This window comes from Geotrypetes seraphini, chromosome 3 (assembly GCF_902459505.1).
Source record: "Geotrypetes seraphini chromosome 3, aGeoSer1.1, whole genome shotgun sequence".
NCBI lineage: Eukaryota > Metazoa > Chordata > Amphibia > Gymnophiona > Dermophiidae > Geotrypetes > Geotrypetes seraphini.
Genome location: NC_047086.1, coordinates 82,463,390 through 82,486,133, shown reverse-complemented (window position 1 = coordinate 82,486,133; position 22,744 = coordinate 82,463,390). Strand labels below are relative to the sequence as shown.

The window sequence follows — 22,744 nt, the reverse complement described above, 5'->3', positions numbered from 1 at the left end:
TGTCTAGTAGCAGGCTTCCATGAAGCTTCCAAAACATCCCTCAAAGGTTGAGAAAACTGGAGAGGAATTATGTTGAGAGGAACCAAGCTGTCAGGTGTAGAGAATGCAGGTTGGGATGAAGCAGAGATCCCTGATGCTGTGTAAGTAGTGAGGGAAAAACTGGTAGAAGGTAAGGCTCCCTGGTGCTGAGTTGAAGTAGAAGGGAGTACCAAGGTTGTCTGGGCCACCGAGGAGCAATCAGGATCATAGTGGCATGGTCTGACTTCAGCTTGACTAGAGTCTTTTGAATGAGAGGAAATGGAGGAAATGCATATAGAAAGAGATTCGTCCAGTCCAGAAGAAAGGCATCTGCCTCGAGGCGATGAGGAGTGTAGATCCTGGAGCAGAACTGAGGCAGTTTGAAGTTGTGGGGGGCTGCAAAGAGGTCTATCTGAGGCGTTCCCCACTGAGAGAAGATGAGATGAAGGGGCGTGGAGTGACGAGTCCACTCGTGAGGTTGCAGAAGATGACTCAAGTTGTCCGCTAAGGCATTGTCTACCCCCTGAGTGTAGACAGCTTTGAGGAAGGTGTTATGGCGAATCGCCCAATCCCAAACTTTCAGAGCTTCCTGGCAGAGGGAGGCCGATCCCGTGCCTCCCTGTTTGTTGACATAGTACATGGCGACCTGGTTGTCCGTGCAAATGAGGACAACACGGTCGCGAAGCAGATGTTGAAAAGCATTGAGAGCATTGAAAATTGCACTGAGTTCCAGGAGATAGATGTGGCACTGGCGGTCCGTGCTAGTCCAATAACCTTGAGTGCGGAGACCATCCAGATGAGCCCCCCAAGCATAAGTAGAAGAGTTGGTCGTGAGAACTTTCTGATGGGGGTGTGTGTGAAACAGCAAACCTCTGGATAGATTGGAAGAGAGCATCCTCCAGCGAAGAGATTGAGTCAGAGTAGGAGTGACCTGGATGTGTCGAGACAGAGGGTCGGATACCTGCGTCCATTGAGATGCCAGGGTCCACTGAGGAATCCTGAGGTGAAGTCTGGCAAAAGGAGTCACGTGGACTGTAGAGGCCATGTGGCCCAGAAGAACCATCATGTGTCTCACCGAGATGGATGGGCAAGAGGACACTGAGCGACAAAGATGGAGGACAGCTTCCAGATGTTGAGGAGGGAGGAATGCCCTGAGTTGAGTAGTATCCAGAACAGCTCCGATGAAGGGAAGAGTCTGGGAAGGTTGCAGATGGGATTTTGGAAAGTTGATCTCGAACCCCAGATTCTGCAGGAACCAGAAAGTCCTCTGGGTCGCCAGGACGACTCTCTGACATGTGGAATCCTTGATGAGCCAATCGTCCAGGTATGGAAACACCTGAAGACCATGGGTCCTGAGCGCTGCTGCCACCACAACCAGGCACTTGGTGAAGATTCTGGGTGACGAGTACAGGCCGAAAGGAAGCACTCGGTATTGGAGATGAAGATGTCTCACCCAAAATCTGAGATACTGATGGGAGGCCGGATGAATGGGAATGTGAGTGTAGACCTCCTTGAGATCCAGAGAGCATAACCAATCGTTCTGCTCGATGAGGGGATACAGGGATGCCAGTGTCAACATGCAAAATTTTTCTTTGACCAGAAATTTGTTGAGCACCCTGAGATCCAAAATGGGGCGCAGATCGCCCATCTTCTTCGGAACAAGGAAGTACCGGGAGTAAAAACCCTTGTTCTGTTGAGCCAAAGGAACCGGCTCGACAGCCCGGAGCTGCAACAAAGCCTGAGCTTCCTGAAGAAGAAGGGCGGTCTGGGTCAAGTTGGAAGGATACTCTCTTGAAGGATGTTCCGGAGGAACTTGATGGAACTGAAGAAAGTATCCCTCCCTTACGATGGAAAGGACCCAGAGGTCGGTGGAAATAGTCGTCCATCGATGGTAAAAATGATGGAGACGACCCCCCTGTCGGTGGAAAAACTGGAAACAGCAGAACGACGGACGTTATGCTCTTCACAAGACAGTCAAAAAGGCTGAGGAGCCTCAGGGACAGCAGATGGCTGAGGCTTCTGTTGTTGCTTTTGGGGATGCTGCCTCTTAACAGGCTGACAGATGGCAAGAGCCTGTTTAGGCAGGAAACGCCGCTGGTAGATCAACCGTGGACGTGACGGACGAGGAGGAGCAGGCTTGGGCTTCGGACGAAGAATGGATTGGAAAGATTTCTCGTGGTCCGAAAGCTTCTTGGTCGCCGCCTCAATGGACTCATCGAAGAAGTTGGTACCAACACATGGGACGTTGGCCAGCCTGTCCTGAAGATTGGGGTCCATGTCGATGGTCCTGAGCCACGCCAGCCGGCGCATGGCCACCGAGCAAGCAGTAGCCCGAGCAGATAACTCAAAGGCATCGTAGGAGGATTGTATCATCTGCAACCGGAGTTGGGACAACAAAGCCAGAACCTCCTGGTACTCAAACTGGGCTCGAGAGTCCAAATACGGCATGAATTTTTGAAGGACAGACAGGAAAAATTCAAAATAGGTGATGAAGTGAAAGTTGTAATTAAGAACTCTGGATGTCATCATGGAGTTTTGGTAAATTCTCCTGCCAAACCTGTCCATGGTCTTGCCTTCACTGCCAGGCGGAATGGTGGCATACACCTGGGAGGGATGAGACCGCTTCAATGAAGACTCCACCAAGAGGGATTGATGGGAGAGTTGGGCACCGTCAAACCCCTTATGGTGGACCGTGCAGTACCTGGCATCCAATTTGCCCGGCACAGCAGGGATGGAATATGGTGTTTCAAGACAACGAACAAAGGTCTGATCCAGCAGCTTATGAAGAGGAAACTTGAGGGATTCAGCAGATGGTTGAGGGAGATGCATAGTCTCCAGATACTCCTTAGAAAATTTGGAACCTGTGTCCAGTTGAATGTCCAAATCAGCTGCCATCTGCCGAAGAAAGGAGGAGAAAGACAGTTGGTCAGCCAAAGCAGGGTCTCGAGAAGGACTCGGACGTCGAGGCCTCTGGATCCAATGAGGACGGGGATCGAGAAAGCGAAAAAGACCCCATCGTGTCTTCGAGCTCCGGTAGTGGGGGAGGCGAAGTAGCTGGTGGGGAATACTGATGAAAAGGCTGCTTCCGATGAGGCGAGGCATGCCTGGATGAGTGCCTCGAAGAATGTCTCGATCGATGATGCAAGCTGTGTCTGGAAGCAGGCCTCGACAAACGAGGCGAGTGTGTCTTCGATGAGGCCCCCAGTGAGTGGATGGGACTGGAAGCGGTCGATCGAAGCAGAAGTGGTTGGCTGGAAGCAAAGACTTGAGCCCTTGCATCAGGTGGATCGGCTCCAATGGAGGCACTCGCAAAGACTCTACTCCTTGCATCGAATGGATCGGTTCCAATGGAGGCACTCGCAAAGACTCTACTCCTTGCATCGAATGGATCAGTTCCAATGGAGGCACTCGCAAAGACTCTACTCCTTGCATCGAATGAATCGGTTCCAATGGAGGCACTCGCAAAGACTCTGCTCCTTGCAGCGAATGGATCGGTTCCAACGGAGGCATGGGCAAAGACTCTGCTCCTTGCGATGCATGCATCGATGCCAGACCAGACACTCGCAGAGACTCTGCTCCCTGTAAAGAGTGTGCGTACTTCTGATGCACCGGAGGCGGCTCGACCCCTCGGGAGACCTCCGCTTGCACAGGCTGGATTTGAGAGAGAAGCTTGGGCCCCATGGTGGTAAAGAGCTCAATGAATTGCTTCTCAAGCAAGGTCTGGAATGAAGCCGGCAAGGATGGATCCGCATCAACAATGGGACCACCTACACGGGCCTCACGGTCCTTAGAGGCAGTGTGAGAGTGCTTGGGCTTAGAAGCCTTGGGCACTTTTAGCACTACCGGGGGTATGGGCTGCTGTGCTACCTGACCGGAGGAGACGGAGGAAGGCATCGCAGCTGGCACCGAAGGCTGAGCCGGCACAAACGAAGCAGGCTTGAGGATGCTCGGGGCCGCAGAGGTGGAAGGCTGGAGAGCAGCGGCTGATGTCGAAGGCGAAGATAGCTCCGTCGAAGACTCCATGCTGAACAGCGACTCCCACAATAAGCAACGACGCTTGAAAGCACATGCTATGAGTGTGGAGCAAGGCCGGCACGATTTCGGAAGGTGTTGAAGCCCGAGACACTGAAGACAGCGTCGATGAGGGTCCGTTAGCGAAATCACGCACTGGCACTTGGCACACTTTTTAAAACCGGTAATAGGCTGGGACATAGGCCGAAGAAGATCGAAGTCGCAGGGCTGCGGCCACGTGGCCTGCCCAGTCGAACGGATGGAAGAAATTTTTTTTTGTTTTTGAAAAAACAAGAAAGCACGACGAAAAGCAACAATTCTGAGTAAAAGAACCCAAAACCGCGGACTTTAAGAAGGCGCAAGTGAACTAACTTCACACAGAGAGTTGAAGACGGACTTCTCGGCTCCGCGGAAAAGTAAGAACTGAGGAGACGCGCCCTATGCTGGGCGGGAAGGCACTCGCGCAGTGCGGGAACTCAAAACTTCAAGTTTCTTCAAGCAAGACTGCTTGTGAGGCGTCCGCATCGGGGCTCCATTGGATCACGTCACCCACTAGTGAGAATACCTGCCTGCTTGTCCTGGGATAAACCTAGCATATGGAATTCATAAGGGACTATGATAAAATGAGGGAAATGGTTAAAAAGAAGCTAAAAGGATCAGTTGCCAAGGTTAGGACTGTCCAAAACCAGAAGTATTCTATGTAATAGCAAAGTTGGAAAGAAGAGGAAACGAGAGCTGGCATGGTTAAAAGGTGAAGTGAAGGAAGCTATTATAGTCAAAAAAATAAGCATCCTTTAAAGAATGGAAAAAAAGATCTGAATGAAGAAAATAAGGAGACACACAAGCATTGGCAAGTTAGATGCAAAACACCAATAAAGAAGGTTAAGAAAAAATATAAAGAGAAATTTGCCAAAGAGGCAAAACTCATAACATTTTTTTTTTTTAGGTACATCAAAAGCAGAAAAACAGTGAGGGAATCCGTGGATCCGTTGGATGATCAAGGACCAAAAGGGGCACTCAGGGAGGATAAGGCCATAGCAGAGAAACTGAATGAATTATTTGCTTTGGTCTTTATGGAAAAAGATAACATAAGAATTGCTGTTGCTGGGTCAGACCCATCGCGCCCAACAGTCTGTTCATGCTGCAGCCCCCAAGTCAAAGACCAGTGCCCTAACCGAGACAAGCCTCACCTGTGTACATTCCGGTTCAGTAGAAACTTGTCTAGCCTTGTCTTGAATCCCTGGAGGGTGTTTTCCCCTTTAAGAGACTCCGGAAGAGCATTCCAGTTCACCACCACTCTCTGGGTGAAGAACTTCCTTATGTTTGTATGGAATCTATCCCATTTTAACTTTAGAGAGTGCCCTCTCGTTCTCTCCACCTTGGAGAGGGTGAACAACCTGTCCTTATCTACTGAGTCTATTCCCTTCATTATCTTGAATGTCTCGATCATGTCCCCTCTCAATCTCCTCTTTTCAAGGGAGAAGAGGCCCAGTTTCTCTAATCTCTCACTGTACGGCAACTCCTCCAGCCCCTTAACCATTTTAGTTGCTCTTCTCTGGACCCTTTTGAATAGTACCGTGTTCTTCTTTGTGTACGGCGACCAGTGCTGGACGCAGTACTCCAGGTGAGGGCGCACCATAGCCTGGTACAGCGGCATATTAACCCTCTCCGATCTGTTCATGATCCCCTTCTTAATCATTCCTAGCATTCTGTTTGCCTTTTTTGCTGCCGCCGCACATTGCACAGACGGCTTCATCAACTTGTCGAGCAGAACTCCTAAGTCTCTTTTCTGGGAGGTCTCTCCAAGTACCACCCCAGGCATCCTGTATTCGTGCATGAGATTTTTGTTACCGACATACATCACTACACTTATCTATGTTGAACCTCATTTGCCATGTCGATGGCCATTTCTCAAGCTTGATTAAGTCACATTGCAAATCTTCACAATCTCCCTGTGTCTTCACTACTCTGAATAACTTCGTATCATCCGCAAATTTAATCACCTCACTCGTCGTAACAATGTCCAGATTGTTTATAAAGATGTTGAAGAGCACGCATCCAAGCACCGAGCCCTGCGGCACCCCACTGGTGACGCTCTTCCAGTCCTAGTATTGTCCATTTACCCCCCACTTTCCGTTTCCTATGCTCCAGCCAGTTTTTGATCCACGTATTTCACCCTTGATTCCATGACTCGCAATTTTCCGAAATAGTCATTCATGTGGAACCTTGTCGAACGCCTTCTGAAAATCCAGATATACAATGTCGACCACGTTGCCCTTGTCTATCTGCCTGTTTACTCCCTCGAAGATGTGCAGCAAGTTCGTCAGACAAGATCTGCCTTTGCTGAAACCGTGTTGTTTGATCCTCATCAGACCGTGTCTGTCAAGGTGATCAAAGATGTGTCCTTTATCAGCGCCTCTACCATCTTTCCCAGTACCGAGGTTAGACTCACCGGTCTGTAGTTTCCCGAGTCTCCCCTCAAACTCTTTTTGAAGATCAGTGTAACATTCGCCACTTTCCAGTCTTCCGGAATCTTTCCCGATTTGATCGACAGCTTGGCTATTAGTTGAAACAGTTCAGCTATAGTCCCTTTCAGTTCCTTGATGATCCTCGGATGGATGCCCTGCGTCTTTACTACTCTGAATAACTTCGTATCGTCTTCAAATTTAATCACCTCACTCGTCGTACCAATTTCCAGATTGTTTATGAATATGTTGAAAGAGCATGGGTCCAAGCACTGAGCCCTGCGGCGTAGCTGGTTTTAAGAAAGATTTAGATCTACCTGAACCGGACACTACTCTGACTGGAGAAGGGTCATGAGTGGTGTCCCGCAAGGGTCAGTGCTGGGGCCGCTGCTGTTCAATATATTTATAAATGACCTAGAAACAGGGACGAAGTGTGAAGTTATAAAATTCGCAGATGACACAAAACTCTCTAGTGCAGTGGTCTCAAACTCAAACCCTTTGCGGGGCCACATTTTGGATTTGTAGGTACTTGGAGGGCCGCAGAAAAAATAGTTAATGTCTTAATAAAGAAATGACAATTTTGCATGAGGTAAAACTCTTTATAGTTTATAAAACTTTCCTTTAACAGTTAAAAGGAAAGATATATAAACTATAAAGAGTTTTACCTCATGCAAAATTGTCATTTCTTTATTAAGACATTAACTATTTTTTCTGCAGCCCTCCAAGTACTCTATTTTTTCTGCAGCCCTCACATTTAAAGTTTAATATCTTTTCTTTCTCAAAACTGGCACATTTCAATCACTATATTGAAAATAAAATCATTTTCCCTACCTTTGTTGTCTGGTGACTTTATTTTTCTGTGCTTTCAACTATGTTTCCAGGGCCTTCTTGTCCTTTGACTGGTTTTCTCTCCGTCTTCACTTTCTGCCTTGCATCCATCTTTGGCATTAACTTAATGTTCAATTTTTCTGCTTTCTTTTCAAAATCTACGTTTCCATGTCTTACCTTCCCTTCCTATCTCTCTCTTCTTCCGTCCTATTTCCATGGTCTGGCATCCCTTTCCTTCCTTTCTCTCCCTCCCTCCTTCCTTCCTTTCTCCTGGTCTGGCATCTGTCTCCTTCCCTCCCCCAACTTTTTATTTCTTTCACCCTGCCCCCTTCTTTCTTTCTCTCTCTATCCATGCCCCCATTCTTTCTTTATGTCTGTCTTTCTCTCTCTCTCCGTGCCCCCTTTCTTTCTTTTTTTCTTTCTCCATGCCCGCCCTTCCTCTCTCCATGCCCCTTTCTGTCTGTGTCCCGTTTCCCTTCTTTCTTTCTGTCTCTCTGTCCCCCCATTTCTTTCTTTACTTCTCCCTGCCCTCCCCCAAGCCACCACCATTGGGGGAACAGGCTGCCACCGCCGCAATCAGGTAACAGGCCACCACCGCCGCAATCGGGGAACAAGCTGCTGCTGCCACAATCGGGGAACAGGCCTCCACCGCCGCAATCGGGGAACAAGCTGCCGCCGCCACAATCAGGGAACAGGTCACCACCGCCGCAATCGGGGAACAAGCTGCCGCCGCCGCAATCAGGGAACAGGCCAGTGCCGAGGTCTTAACTCTCCCTGCTTATCTTCCCCAGCGCGGGGCCAACCAATTCACGCCACCTGACGTCGGGGAGGAACTTCCGGGCCAGCCAGGCAGCGATTGGCTGGCCCGGAACTTCCTCCCCAACATTAGAATTGACGTCGGGTGGCGAGAATTGGTTGGCTCCGAGCTGGGGAAGATATGCAGGGAGAGCTAAGACCTCGGGCGCAGGCCTGTTCCCCGATTGCGGTGGCTTGGGGGAGGGCAGTGGGAAGGGAAGCAGACCCCTGCTTTAGGCAAGGACAGATCGCGGGCCGCAAAATAGTCCCTGGGGGGCCGCATGAGCCCCAGGGGCCGCATGTTTGAGACCACTGCTGTAGAGGGAAGGGAAGGCAAGGGAGGCAACGCAGTTATCATGGGCGACTTCAACTATCCGGGGATAGAATGTAACATAGGCACCTCCGGCTGTGCTAGAGAGACCAAGTTCCTGGAAACTTGCTTCCTGGAACAACTTGTCAAGGAAAACACGAAAGGAAACATAATTCTTGACTTAATTCTAAATGGGCTGCGAGGACCAGCATAGGATGTAGAAGTAGAAGAAATGCTGGGAAACAGCGATCATAACATGATCCGCTTCAACATGAAAATAGGGGCGAAACATCGGTCCAGAACGACGGCCATGGCGCTAAACTTCCAAAAAGGGAATTATGAAGGGATGAGACGCATGGTAGAGTTCTATAAATCATTCCAAATTACCCTACTACCTCATCTATTAAATTTATATCAGGCACAACTAATTAAAGGTTGCATTACAGGTACTATGGCAGAATCTTTAACTATAGTTTTACCAAAGCCAAATAAAGATCCCATGTTGGTTTCAAATTACAGGTTTATTTCTTTGATAAATGTAGATGGAAAATGTCTGGCTAAGTTATTGGCTTTATGCTTGGCCAAGGCTCTCCCTTATATTATTGGTATGCACCAAATGGGGTTCGTTGCTCAAAGGCATTCTTCAAACACCACCTGACTGGCTTTCCATATGTTAAATTTAACAAAAGCTTTGGATGCGGAGAAGGCCTTTGATCGTGTGGAGTGGACCTTCATGTATCAAGCAATGGATTGATTCGATATTGGTTCTGGATTTATACAAAATGATTCAAACCTTGTATATTTCCTCTTCTGCCAGATGATTATATATTAATAATACTTTTTCAGAATGTTTTTGTCTGAAGAGGGGAGTTAGACAAGGGTGTCCGTTATCTCCTTTACTTTTTGACTTTGTACTGGAACCCTTGCTATTGGCTATTCAACAGGCAGAGGAGATACAGGGTATTCCTTATGCAGGTTGGGAATATAAGGTCTCTGCATATGCAGATGATATTTTGCTTCATTTGAGGAAACTACCATTCCATATTTATTAGATTTGATTGATAGATTTGGCAAGTTTTCTAACTATAAAATAAATTGGAGTAAATTAGAGGTTCTTCCACTAAATGTATATTATCAAAAAGGATTATTTGATACATTCCCTTTTCTTTGTAAGGAAGAGGGTATAAAATATTTAGGTATTTGGATACAAAAAAATGTTGGAAGAGACGATGAAAGTAATCGAAAAATCTTTGTTACGGAATGTTACAGATTTGTGTGAGCAATGGAACCCTTTACATTTGTCTTGGTGGGGGAGAGTTCAAACGATTAAGATGATGATTTTGCCTTTGGTTTGCTATCAAATGGGTATGTCACCAGTGTTTTTTCAAGGGTCTTTTTACAAGAAACTAAATAGTATCCTTACCAAATTTGTTTGGCTGGGTAAAACTGCGAGAATTGCTTTAGTATCTTTACAAAAATCAATTGCAGCGGGTGGGGTAAATTTCCCAAATTTTTATAGGTATCAACAGGCCTATATATTGCATCAGGGCATGTATTGGATCCTTCCTGAACTCATGGAACATCTCCCTGATTGGTTGGATTTAGAGTGGCAACTTATTTCCCCATTATGTTTGTTTCATGTGTTGTGTATCAAGTTAACTAGCAGGAGAAAGAGATCGGGTCGGTGTTGGAGACCAGTTCCACCTACCGACTCCCCCTGCGGCCTGAGTCCAGCTACTTTTGTCTCTTCAGGGCAGCTCCACTGCTATCGGGAGCTGCCCCAACGCTGAAACTGCTTCCAGAGGCAGGGGAGAGAGATCGGGTCGGTATGGGAAACCAGCTCCGCCTCCCAACGGGCCCCAATCAGTTAGAAATACTTGCCTGTAAAATTAGCAATAAGGAACTAGAAGAATCTCTCTTTTGTATTTTATGTACCGAAAAGTTGGACAAAAGCCAGAAAGGACTTCTACGAATTTGTCTTACATAATACTATTACTCCGTCTTACAATATTATTGCAGGAGACATAAACCTACATTTAGAAGACAAGTTTCAAGTTTATTAAATTTTACTATACCGATTATCAGCAAGTATCTAGCCGGTTTACAAGTTAAAATAAGATAAAAGATAAAACTAATACAATATATAAGATAGTTAAAAAAAAAAAGGGATTGTGAACATTTAGACTCTAACTAGACCAAGACCAAGACAATCCAGATGCGAAAGATTTTAACAACTTTCTATCTTCGCTCAACTATAATCTCCCTTTACCCACACAAAAACATGAAAAAGGCCATCATTTAGAGTGGTAGCCATGTCCACAAAGGAGATCTTAGACCCTACCATCTCTCTTGCTGACGGCACCTGGTGTAATGACATCTGGTCTGATCACTTTACCTACTACTTCAATTTAATATGGACTCATCCAAAATCCAAAACACACACAAAGATAATAAAAGAACATCTCACAAGGGGCCATATCAATCCAGAGGAATATTGGTCACAATACGAATTACAAGAGGAGATAGGAGAAAGGGATGATTTTGGGGATCACTGGATGAAAACAAACACATTCATTTTAGATAAAATCGCCCCTAAATGAAATAGTAAAAACTGCTCAAATAAATATAATAAAAGGTTCAAAACCGAACTACTCAAAATGAAACAATCGGTAAGACGACTAGAAAGTGTCAGCATAGCTATCGCTACCATTCAGCATTTTTAGTTGGCATAACTTATGTCAGCGAAGGCCTATGGGAAATTATATCAATCTGACTCTGGCATGTGAATGCAGATAGACCCTGAGGGCAGGGAGACTGTTTTAAGTAGCCCTGATTGATATGTTTTAAGTAGCCCTGATTGAATCATGATTAGCTAAAAGGTGTTAATGTCTGATTAAGAGGGTGCTTAGGACAATGGGTCCAGGTGCACAGATAACTAAAGTTAATCAGAAACTATTGTCAGAGGCATACTGGAAATTACATTTGACCATAACCTATTCTTCGACTGTCTAGCACAAGTTTACTAAGGAGGGGAAGATTTAACTTCTATTGAAGCTCAATAGTTTTCTATATTTCAGAATAAGATTCCAAGCTATAAAAGCCTCCTCTCTGCAACACACAAAAATCTATCTATCTATCTATCTATCTATCTATCTATCTATCTATCTATCTATCTATCTCTTGGCTCTTGGGTCTCTTGTTCTTTCTTTCTTTCTCTCTCTCTCTGGCTCTCCCTAGAACTTCAGACTCTCTGTCTCTGAACTATGTAAGGCAGGGAAACTGCTTTGCTCTCTACTTAATTGTAATGCTTAATTGTTGTAATGCTTATGAATACTATTTTTCTGTAAGCCTATTTCTATAATATATTCTTCATGCAATCACCTCTGGCTGTGCCTCTTTGATTCTACTTCCTGGTGAATCATCTGTGAGGGAACTGAACCTGGGACCTGGCGTTTGTAAGGGCGCCTCTCAAGTGACCCCACCAATCATATATTGTGGGGCCACTAACAAACCTTACAGAAAGGATCTAGGAAAAAACGGGAAAACTATCAGACTGGAACAATTGGAGATCCAACATAAAAACTATAAACAATTGACAAAAGAAAAACGTAAAGCATTCTACTCATCTAAAATCGACACATCCAACATAAACCCGAAAGGAATCAACACAAAAGAATTGTTCAACTTGGTTATGAATTTATTCGACACCACACTCAATCCACGTATAATATTGAGTTACCTTCAGCAAATGATCTAGCACAACATTTTGATTCAAAATTTATAAACCTCAGAAATAACTGTCTGATAAATGACATATGTGCACTTCAAATAACCAACATACAAGGAAATGAAATACCAGCGGATACGATTTGGAATTCCTTCCAAGATCTAGAATGGAATGATTACATCAAACTATACAACAAGTACACAAAATCATATTGCATTCTAGATTCCTGTCCCCCTGATATCATCATGAAAGCAGCTCCATTTAACTTTAAACTATCTTTGTGGAACTAATCTCAAAAGCAGCAAATTCCTAATTAATAACGGTCGCATTATAATTACCCCAATTCCAAAAAATCGTAAACAATCACTGGCATCAGTGACCAACTATAGACCAGTGGCATTCATTCCATTCTTTGTAAATATCATGGAAGGTCTGGTACATTCCCAATTGATGGAATACTTGGATCCAGTTCTCTCTTTTACATGAAACCCAATCTGGTTTTAGACCTTTGTTTAGCACCGAGACAGTAATTGCAGCCATCCTGGATAACTTACGCTCCCTATTTAGCAAGGGCTACAATGCCCTGATCATGCAATTTGACATGAGTTCAGCTTTCGATTTGGTGGATCATGAGAAATTGTTACAATGCTTGGACGCAATTGGCATCAGGGGAGAGATATTGGACTGGTTCCGAGGTTTCCTTATATCCCACACCTACCAAGTACATTTCAACTACAACCTCTTTAATACCTGGAGCAACCCATCTGGAGTTCCTCAGGGGTCACCACTATCCCCACTACTCTTCTACGTTTACATGTCATCATTAGGCGCACAATTGGCCCAGCAGGGAATCAAATTATTTAGTTACGCAGACGACTTTACAATCATCATCCCATTCGCCACTACTCTCTCTGAAGCTACCCCCAACAGAAGCACTAAACTTGATGGAACAATGGTTGACTGAATTTAGATTGAAGTTCAATTCAGCAAAAACAAAATTCTTCATAGCCTCACCATACCCAGTCGCCACTAAAACATCACTATGCATCAACAAACTTAGTTATCCTATCCAACCCACAATGAAAGTTCTGGGAGTAATACTTGACCAAAGCCTAACCATGAAAGACCAAGTGGACTCATTGGTTAGAAGGGGATTCTTTACTCTCTGGAAGCTCCGGTCCATTGATGCTCCATCATTCAGAATTCTGGTACAATCACTAATACTGAGCCATCTGGACTACTGTAACATCGCCCACCTGGCAATCTCCCAGAAAAACTTACAGAGACTACAACTGGTGCAGAACGCAGCGGTTAGGCTGATTCTTGGATTGAAGAAGTCCGACCACATAACCCCTTCCTATCGACTTCTGCACTGGCTGCCCATGGAAGCACGTGCAAAGTTTAAGCTGGGATGTTTCTGCTTTAAGGCACTATACGGTTTAGTCCCTAAATACATAACTGACCTCTTCTCCATCTCAACTAACAAACATAAGAGAAGCTCATACCCGAAGTTCGTCCCCCCCCACCGGTTAGAGGATGTAAATTTAGAAGATACCACCAAATCTCCTCTCTTATCAAGCAGCATCATGGGGCAAAGACCTGGAAAAAATACTTAGGCAAACAAACAACTATAGTGAATTTAGGAAACACCTAAAAACATATCTGTTCTTGAATTACCTAGGAAGCTGATCTGCACACTCTTCCCCACAACAACCGCTCTCATATTCTATTAGTTATTAACCTCCAACTATGTAAGCTTTATTATTATTAAAATACTATTATTATTAATAATAGTATTTTATTTAATACTTGGAAAACCTTAAAATTTATTAACAAATTAACAGATATTCCAATAGAGAAATCCACTTATCAATCCTTATGGCTAAACTCCAAGATTCAAATTGGCAAGTCTGGGATCTTCTGGAAACAATGGATGCAGGCAGATATACGCACATTAGATGATGTTTTATCAAATGGGAAAATGCTTGATTTTTCATGACTGCAACAATCATTCGGTATTTTAAAGTCTCAAAATTATAAGTTGTTACAGTTGAAGTAGGCCATTCAGAAGGGTTAGGGTTCCCTGATTGGCAAAATCTTAAAAAAAATCATTATATTTAGTTAGATTGTGAGCCTTTGGGACAGTTAGGGAATTTCCAAGTACCTATCTTATGTATTTATTTCTATTCATTGTATCTTTTAATTTCATCATTTTTGTAAACTGCTTAGAAACCTCACGGTTATTAGCGGTATATAAGAATTAAATTAAATTAAATTTGTAAAGATACTAAAGCAATTCTAGCTTTTTTACCCAGCCAAATAAATTTTGTTAGAATACCATTTAACTTTTTGTAAAAAGACCCCTGAAAAAAAAACAGGTATCATACCCATTTGGTAACAAACCACAGGCAAGATCATTACATTACATTACATTAGGGATTTCTATTCATTCTATTCATCATTTTAATAGTTTGGACTCCCCCACCAAGACAGATGTAAAGGATTCCATTGCTCACACATTTCTGTTACCTTCTGTAATAAAAAATTTTCATTCATTTTCATTGTTTCTTCCAGTGTGTTTATCTGAATGCCTAAATATTTTAGTCCATCTTCTTTCCATAGAAAGGGGAATTTTTCAAATAAACCTTTTGTACAATGGACATTAAGTGGAAGAACTTCTGATTTACTCCAATTTATTTTGTATCTTGAAAAGTTTCTAAATTTCTCTATTAAGTCAAGTAAGATTGGAATGGTTGTTTCAGGATTCCTTAAATGAAGCAATATATCATCTGCATAAGCAGAAACTTTATATTCCCGGTCTGAATAGGGAATACCCTGTATCTCATTTGCCTGTTGTATAGCTCGGAGTATTTATCTTATTAGAAATGCTTTATTTATGAAGCATTTTTGAAAATCAGTCAATATAAACAATCCACTGACTTCTGAGTAGTGTTTAATTCAAACATATTAATGCGCAACAAAGTCTCTTAACCTTTGAAAATATAGATCATAATTGCAATTACCACACCAAATGTAAACTATCTGACTTCCCAACCATGGTTGAGTAACTCCTACCTCTGGCACACTTACCCATTTGATATCCATGCCCTCAGTTAGTTTCTTCAGTTTTTTAAAGTCTCGTTTGTTTATCACTTTTTTGCCTGTGCTCAGTTTCCACTCATTGGCACTCCAGGAATGTATCCATTTTGTTATACCTATGTAAAAAATACAGTGGTTTGGCTTAAAAATTCTTCTGTAGCATCCTTATACTGTACTAAATTGTATCTCCTTAAATTGTACTATAAATTGCCTTGAACCTACTTAGGCACAGTGTGACCCATAAATCCCAGATTAGATTAGAAAATAAATCATCCTGAAACTTCACTGATATTGAGCAGATATTTCCCCTGACCTCAAGACTACCTTCTTGTCTGTAAAATATTTTTTATTATTTATTGGAAGCTTCTATACCACTACTACTAACTGTGGAATCAATTCTGAGCTGTTTGCATGAGCTTTAGTAAAGGTGCATAAGCTTCAGTAAAGGTGTTACAAAACACCAGCTAAATATATGTGAATCTTACCTATTTATACTATCTATATACATCTGCTTTAAGTATTGTTTCTATATTGTCATATACTTGTCTTTCTTTATATTATTTGCAAATTTACCCTTTCGTGTTTGAAGGGGGGGTAGCCTGCTGTTTCCTTCATGTTGCTACTCCCCCTAAATGTTTCTTTATTTGCTAAAGTGTTCTGTGAAGAATATCGTCTTTATTCCTTTCTTGAACTTTTCTAGTTTTAATTCCTTCAGAAGGGAGTTCTGAATATTGTAAAAAAGTAGTTTTCTATGGCAGTAATTGGAAAATTCTGCAGCAGTTGCATGGTACCTTCTTACATTATTTAATACTAGGAAATTTATGTAATGTTTGTTAAAGGGCTGCAGATTTAACGTGTTAACTTGCGTTAACATTTTAAACGCGACTAACTGCTCCTTATGCCACATCCCTCTTTTTCCCATAATCTGGCATTCACTTGCACTCCTGCTGCTGTCCCACCCACACTCACGGTCAATATCTCTCCCTATCCCTTGGAACTTGCCTCTTCCTCATTTTAGTAATCAGCACTCTGCTTTCTCACAAAGTCTTGGCTACCCTTAAGGAACCTTCTGGAGACTCCCATTGCTCAGTGACCAGTAAGGTGTGCAGGAAAAAATGTAGTTTGAACATTTGTGCCACTCATGACCCTGCATTGTGAGGTCGTTGGCAGTGGAGGTTCCTGCTTCAATTCCCTGATTACATCTGTAATAACATGAGGCACTGTAGCCGACTTGAAAAGCCGCCACACAGAGGGATCCTCTCTCTGGCCGAGCAGGACTAATTGCCTCCTAACTTCTGGTCCCTAAACTAAACCTTAAGTTTATATAATAATAATAATAACTTTATTTTTCTATACTGCATCCTCTCCATAATTATAGAGCTCGGCACGGTTTACAAGAGCTTAATATAGGAAGGAATAACACATTGGGTATGGAGGTTGAGTATAGGGGGAGAAGAGCATTACATTTTTGTGAAAAGCCTAGTTTTCAGGTGCTTACGGAATAGTTGGAAGGAGCCCTGATTCCGTAGTAGGGCAGTAAGATTATTCCAAAGCCCTGTGATTCTGAAGAGAGATTTTCCCAATTTTCCTGCATAGAGGATACCTTTTAGTGAGGGGAAGGATAGTTTAAGTTTTTGGGTGGGCCTGGTGGTGTCAGGACTTGAGGAGTTCCAAGATAGTGGGATTAGGGGAGGAAGGATGCTGTGTAGGATTTTAAAAGCTAGGCAGGCACATTTAAAATGAACCCTGGAAATTATTGGGAGCCAGTGGAGTTTGGACAGAAGTGGCAAATTTGCGTTTTGCGAATATCAACTTGGCCGCAGTGCTCTGAATTAGTTGAAGTTTTTGAAGACTTTTTTTAGTTAGACTTAAATAGATGGAATTACAATAGTCTAGTCTGGAGAGGATGATGGATTGAACAAGGACGCAAAATGTTGTTGGCGGAAGCAGGTTATCCCTTTCCTCAGCATGTGGAGGCTAAAAAAGTATGATTTTACCAAGGAGTTGAGGTGGTCATTGAAGGAAAGAGAAGAGTCGATGATGATACCTAGAAATTTGCTTGAGAACTCAAGCTGCAGGGTGGTGCCAGAGGGCAGTGCGAAGAGGGTGGACAGCTGTTCTAATTTTGGACTCGTTCAGTTTCATTTGAACTGAGAGGAACCAGGATTGGAGTTTCGCTATGCAAGTTGTTATGTTCTTAGAGAGATTGGTACGATTCGAGTCTGTCTCGAGAAGGACAAGGCTGTCGTCAGCATATGTATAGATTGTTTCAAGGGAAGATGGATGGAAGAGTTTCAGGAAAGACATGTAGATGTTAAATAGGGGTGATCCCTGCGGGACTCCGCAAGTCGGTTTCCAAGGAGCGGATGTGGTGCCATTTGTGTTGACAGTGCTGGAGTGGGAACGTAAGAAGTTCGAGAACTACTCTAAGACTGTGGAGTCGATGCCCATCTCAGAAAGTTGATAAATTAGAATATCGTGGTGGACGACATCAAAAGCTGCAGAGAGATCGAATTGTAATAGGACAGCAAACTTATTACAAGAGTGTAATTGTTGCACCTTTTGAAATTAATGAGACCAGTAGAGATTTGCTGCTGAAGTTGGGTCTGAAGCAATATTGGTAAGGTAAGAGAATGGAGAATCTCTCTAGGTTGGATGAGAGCTGGGTGGAAATGATGGCCTCTAGCATTTTAGTCAGGAGAGGGATATTTGCTATGGGACGGTAGTTAGAAGGTGAGGAAGGGTCAAGATCAGCTTTTTTCAGTAATGGAGACAAGGCAATATGTCCCATTTCTGCGGAGAATAGACCCGATAGTAAAGCAGAGCTTATAAGTCTGGTGAGGGATGAGATGGCCTGTGCGGGAATATTCTCGTACAGGTAGAAAGGGAATGGATACAGGACACATTTGAGGAAGAGTTAAGAGATCTGGGGTTCGCATACGAGTTCAAAAGTAGTCCAGGATCTGTCTGCTAGGATAGGGTTAGAGTCATTGGGGGCCAGAGAATTGTAAGAGATTGCTGGGGGGAAGGAGCTTCCTATGGTAGTGATCTTTTCGTCGAAGAATTTTGCTAGGTTGTCTGCTGATGGGGAGGAGGAGGGAATGGTGGAATCGTTTTTAGAAATTAAGGTGCGCCAGATGTTAAACAGTATACTACTCTAGGTGTTGGATCTGGTTGTTGAAAGAGAACTGGAATCCTCCAGGCAAGAAACTGTGCTCTGGGAAAGTAAAGGCATGGAGTCCGATCTCCAATCCTTCTGAGTCCTGGGAAGGGTCAGGCCTGCCATTTATTGGAGGCAGGCCTGCCGGCTGGAGGAAATAAGCATCCCTCCAGCCGGCCAACTTAAAAAAGGCACTGTGGGGTCCAGGGGTTGTTAGGGAACATCCCTTTGGGGAGGGGGGGGAGCAGTACCATCAGGATGGACAAGGTATCTCTCCTGCCGATGATCTTAAGGGGGGGTTCTGGCATGAGGGACTGGATGAGGTGGCGGCAGGATGAATTTGGCACTCCTCCTGCTGCGGACATTTGGGAGTGGCAGAGAATGTCTTGGGGGCTGGCAGCAGGCACTGGGAATCCCTTCTGCCAGTAGTCTTTGCAGGGGGTGGGAGAAGACGGGTTCCCTGCTGCGGCCACTAAAGTGATCGTGGCTGGGAGATTCCCTTGTTGCGATCAGCTCAGCAGCAACCCCGATTCTCTAACCAGCTCTTATGACATAGATGCCGGTTAGAGAATTGTGGTTTTAGGCGATTCAATATAGGACGCCCGTGTGTAAATCTCAAAAGCTGCTTAGGTGACTTCTGATACCTGGTGTCCTATACAGAATCCGGCTCTTGGACCTGGTTTTACATTGTCTAAGTCACAGCGTATAAGTTCCGTCCAGGCAGCCTTGTATCCCTGCATACGACTAAGTTTAGGTAGGCCCACCTCCCACCCTCATCACTCCTTCAAAATCGCCCATTTCTGCTCTGGGCATACAGCGGGATTCAGAGGCTTAAAAAGTCTCTGGATACGTCTAAAGACCTGTTTTGATTATTGGCACTTGGACGACCTGTCCTTTAGATCGTCCTAGTGCCGATGGGCAGATTTTAAGTCGTTATTTTTGTTTTGCTTTTAAGCCCCATATTCTTTTAAGAAAGAAGTTTTGGTTTTTTTCCAGTCTATACCAGTGTTTCTCAACTTCAAGTCAAGAACCCCTAAATCAGCGGTCTCAAACACGCGGCCCGTGGGCCACATGTGGCTCTCCAGGTGCTATTTTGCGGCCCGCAGTCTAGACGCGATGATCAACTGTAAAGCTGCAGCCGCCGGCAGCTCCTTGCGCCATCCACACCAGCATTTCTCTTCCCCCTTCCCTTGTGGAGCAGCAGCGTGTCTGGCCAGCTCAGTCGATCGATCAGAGAGGCTTCTGATGCAGGCGCGGATCTCGCGAGGAGCCGCCACCCGCGGCTTTGAACGGAACGATCGACTGGGAGCCGGCCAGACACGCTGCTGCTCCACAAGGAAGGGAATGGAAGGGGAGGGAAAAGAGAAATGCTCTCTGCTGCATATAAAAGGAGGACCCTAGAGAAATGCTGCTGCGGCTGCTGCTGTACAGGGCAAGGGAGAGGGAGGGAAGGGGGACGAGAAATGCCTCTCCTGCACAGGAAAGGGGGGGGAAATGCTGCTTCTGCTGCATAAGGAAAGGGAGGGGGAGGGAAAGGGGGAGAAATGCTTCTGCTGCACAGGAAAGGGGGAAGGGAAATGCTGCTTCTGTTGCTGCTGCACCCAATTGGGGAAAGAGAGGGAAGGAAGGAGAAGGAAGACAAGGGAGAGGAGAGAAACAAGAGATGCCAAGTTCATGGGAGGGAGGGAAGGAAAGGAGATATCAGATCATAGAGGGGGAGGGAGAGATGCCAGGGCATGGGGGGAGGGAAGGAGACAGATGCCAGACCAGGGGAAAAGAAGGAAGGAGGGAGGGAGGGAGAGAAAGGAAGGAAAGAGATGTCAGACCATGGAAATAGGACAGAAGAAGAGAGAGATAGGAAGGGAAGGGAAGACATGGAAATGTAGATTTTGAAAAGAAAGCAGAAAAATTGAATATTAAGTTAATGCCAAAGATGGATGCAAGGCAGAAAGTGAAGACGGAGAGAAAAACAGTCAAAGGACAAGAAGGCCCTGGAAACATATTTAAAAGCACAGAAAAATAAAGTCACCAGCCAACAAAAGTAGGGAAAATGATTTTATTTTCAATATAGTTATTGAAATGTGTCAGTTTTGAGAAACGAAAGATATTAAACTTTAAATTTGAGGGCTGCAGAAAAAATAGTTAATGTCTTATTAAAGAAATGACAATTTTGCATAAGGTAAAACTCTTTATAGTTTATATATCTTTCCTTTTAACTGTTAAAGGAAAGTTTTATAAACTATAGAGTTTTACCTCATGCAAAATTGTCATTTCTTTAATAAGACATTAACTATTTTTTCTGCGGCCCTCCAAGTACCTACAAATCCAAAATGTGGCCCCACAAAGGGTTTGAGTTTGAGACCACTGCCCTAAATCTAACAAATATCAACCGAGTACCCCCGCCCAAGTTCCGCCCCAGACCCCACCCCCATAAAGCAATTTCTTCCATTCATTTTTCATATACACAAAATATAATCTTATTAATACATAATGGTAACCACAAAATTTAACAAACAAAAAAACACAAGGTATGCAGAGAATATGTTAATTATAATTTATATTTGAGGGGTTTTTTCAAAGAAGAAGTCAAGGCAAACAAATTTAAAATATTCAATGTCACCTCAGTAGCAAGTATAGAAAAATAGACAAATATAATGCAAAACACAGAAAGCAAATATAAATTCTCAAAACTGACACATTTCGATATTTAAATTGAAAAAAAAACATTTTTCCTACCTTTGTTGTCCAGTGATTTCATGAGTCTGTGGTTGCACTTCGTTCTGACTATGCATCCAATATTTCTTTCTTTCTGCCTCCTGTATGCCTTCTCTCCTCTGGACCTCATTCCCTTCTCCCACTAACATCTTTTTGTCCCTCCATGAATCAAGCTTTTCTTCCTCTCTCCTCCATCCCTATTGGCAACATTTCTCCCTCTCTTTTCCCCCGGATCATGTGCAGCATTTTTCACCACTGCTCACCAGCCCCATGCCCATTTCTCCTTCTTTCACCCCTCTCCAGCACTATGCTGCATCTCTCTCTCCATCACTATAACCAACATTCCTCCCCCTTGCATCCTCTTCAAAGGAGGGGCCATTGTCGTTCAAAATACCAATGATTACCTTAAAGAGATTAAAAATCAACTAGCTGATAAAAATGTATATTATACGACAAGCTTAGATCCCACTAAGCGCCTCATCAGTAAAATTGACAAAATAGTTACTGAGGGTATAGAGGATGGTTTCTTAACTGACAAGGATAAAAGATTTTTATTGAATAAACATCCCATAACTCCAATATTTTACACTTTGCCAAAAGTTCACAAGAACAAACAGCAACCACCTGGGCATCCGATTATGTCTTCTAGAGGGTCTGTACTTGAACCCCTCTCTTGTTTTGTTAATTATTTCCTTAGTCCTTTAGTTGAAATGAGTTCCTCATACCTCAAGGACACGACTCATGTATTGAATTTGCTTAAAGAGATTCCTGAGGAAGAATTTCCTTTTATATTGGTGTCTTTTGATGTGGCATCTTTGTACACATCCATACCCCAAAATGAGGCCATAGAGGTAGTAAGAGATTTCCTTGACAACCGCCCTAGATCTCACCTTGTTCCCACTGAGTTTTTAATGCAATTAACATCTTTAGCATTGAAAGAAAATTACTTTATATTTGAAGATAAATATTACATCCAAAAAAAAGGTGTGGCTATGGGTGCTACCTTTGCTCCCTTCATAGCGAATCTATATATGTCCAAATTTGAATCTGAATGGGTTGATGATTCTCCTTATTCTGATCACATTTTTATATGGCGTCAGTTTATAGATGACGTTATCATGTTATGGAAGGGACAAGAAAATTACCTTAAGAATTTTGCACAATGGTTGAATTCGTGTGATGAAAATTTAATTTTCACCATGACCTATTCAAGAACTAAGTTGAATTTTCTAGATTTAACCATTGAACAACATCTAAATTCTTTTACTACAGATGTGTACTTTAAAGATACAGATAGAAACACATTGTTATCATATGAGAGTAATCATCCTGGCAGACTAAAAAATAGTCTTCCTTTTTCACAGTTCATTAGACTTAGAAGAAACTGTTCAGATTTTAAGAGCTTTAAAAAACAAGGAAAAATTTTGGAACATAAATTACTATCTAGAGGCTATCCTCAGAAAGTGATAAAAAAGGCCTTTAAAAGGGCGAAATACTGCAATCCAACATTTCTCCCTCTCATCCTTCTATTCCCCATGAACCTCTACTTCATTCCTCTCTGCCCAATTTTCCTTTTTCTTTTCCCCATGTGCACCATCTCTTTCCCTCTCACACAC

At 43.5% G+C, this 22,744-nt stretch overlaps 1 protein-coding gene across 2 annotated transcripts in view; it reads right to left on the bottom strand.

Moving 5' to 3' along the window:
• Positions 1-22,744, bottom strand: part of LOC117356515 (ribonuclease H1-like) — a 112,261-nt gene that overhangs the window by 8,356 nt on the left and 81,161 nt on the right. For both annotated transcript variants that reach the window (XM_033935802.1, XM_033935801.1), the window contains exon 8: positions 15,245-15,369. In XM_033935802.1, the coding sequence (XP_033791693.1) occupies positions 15,245-15,369 (125 nt within the window). The remainder of the gene's footprint in view (positions 1-15,244; positions 15,370-22,744) is intronic.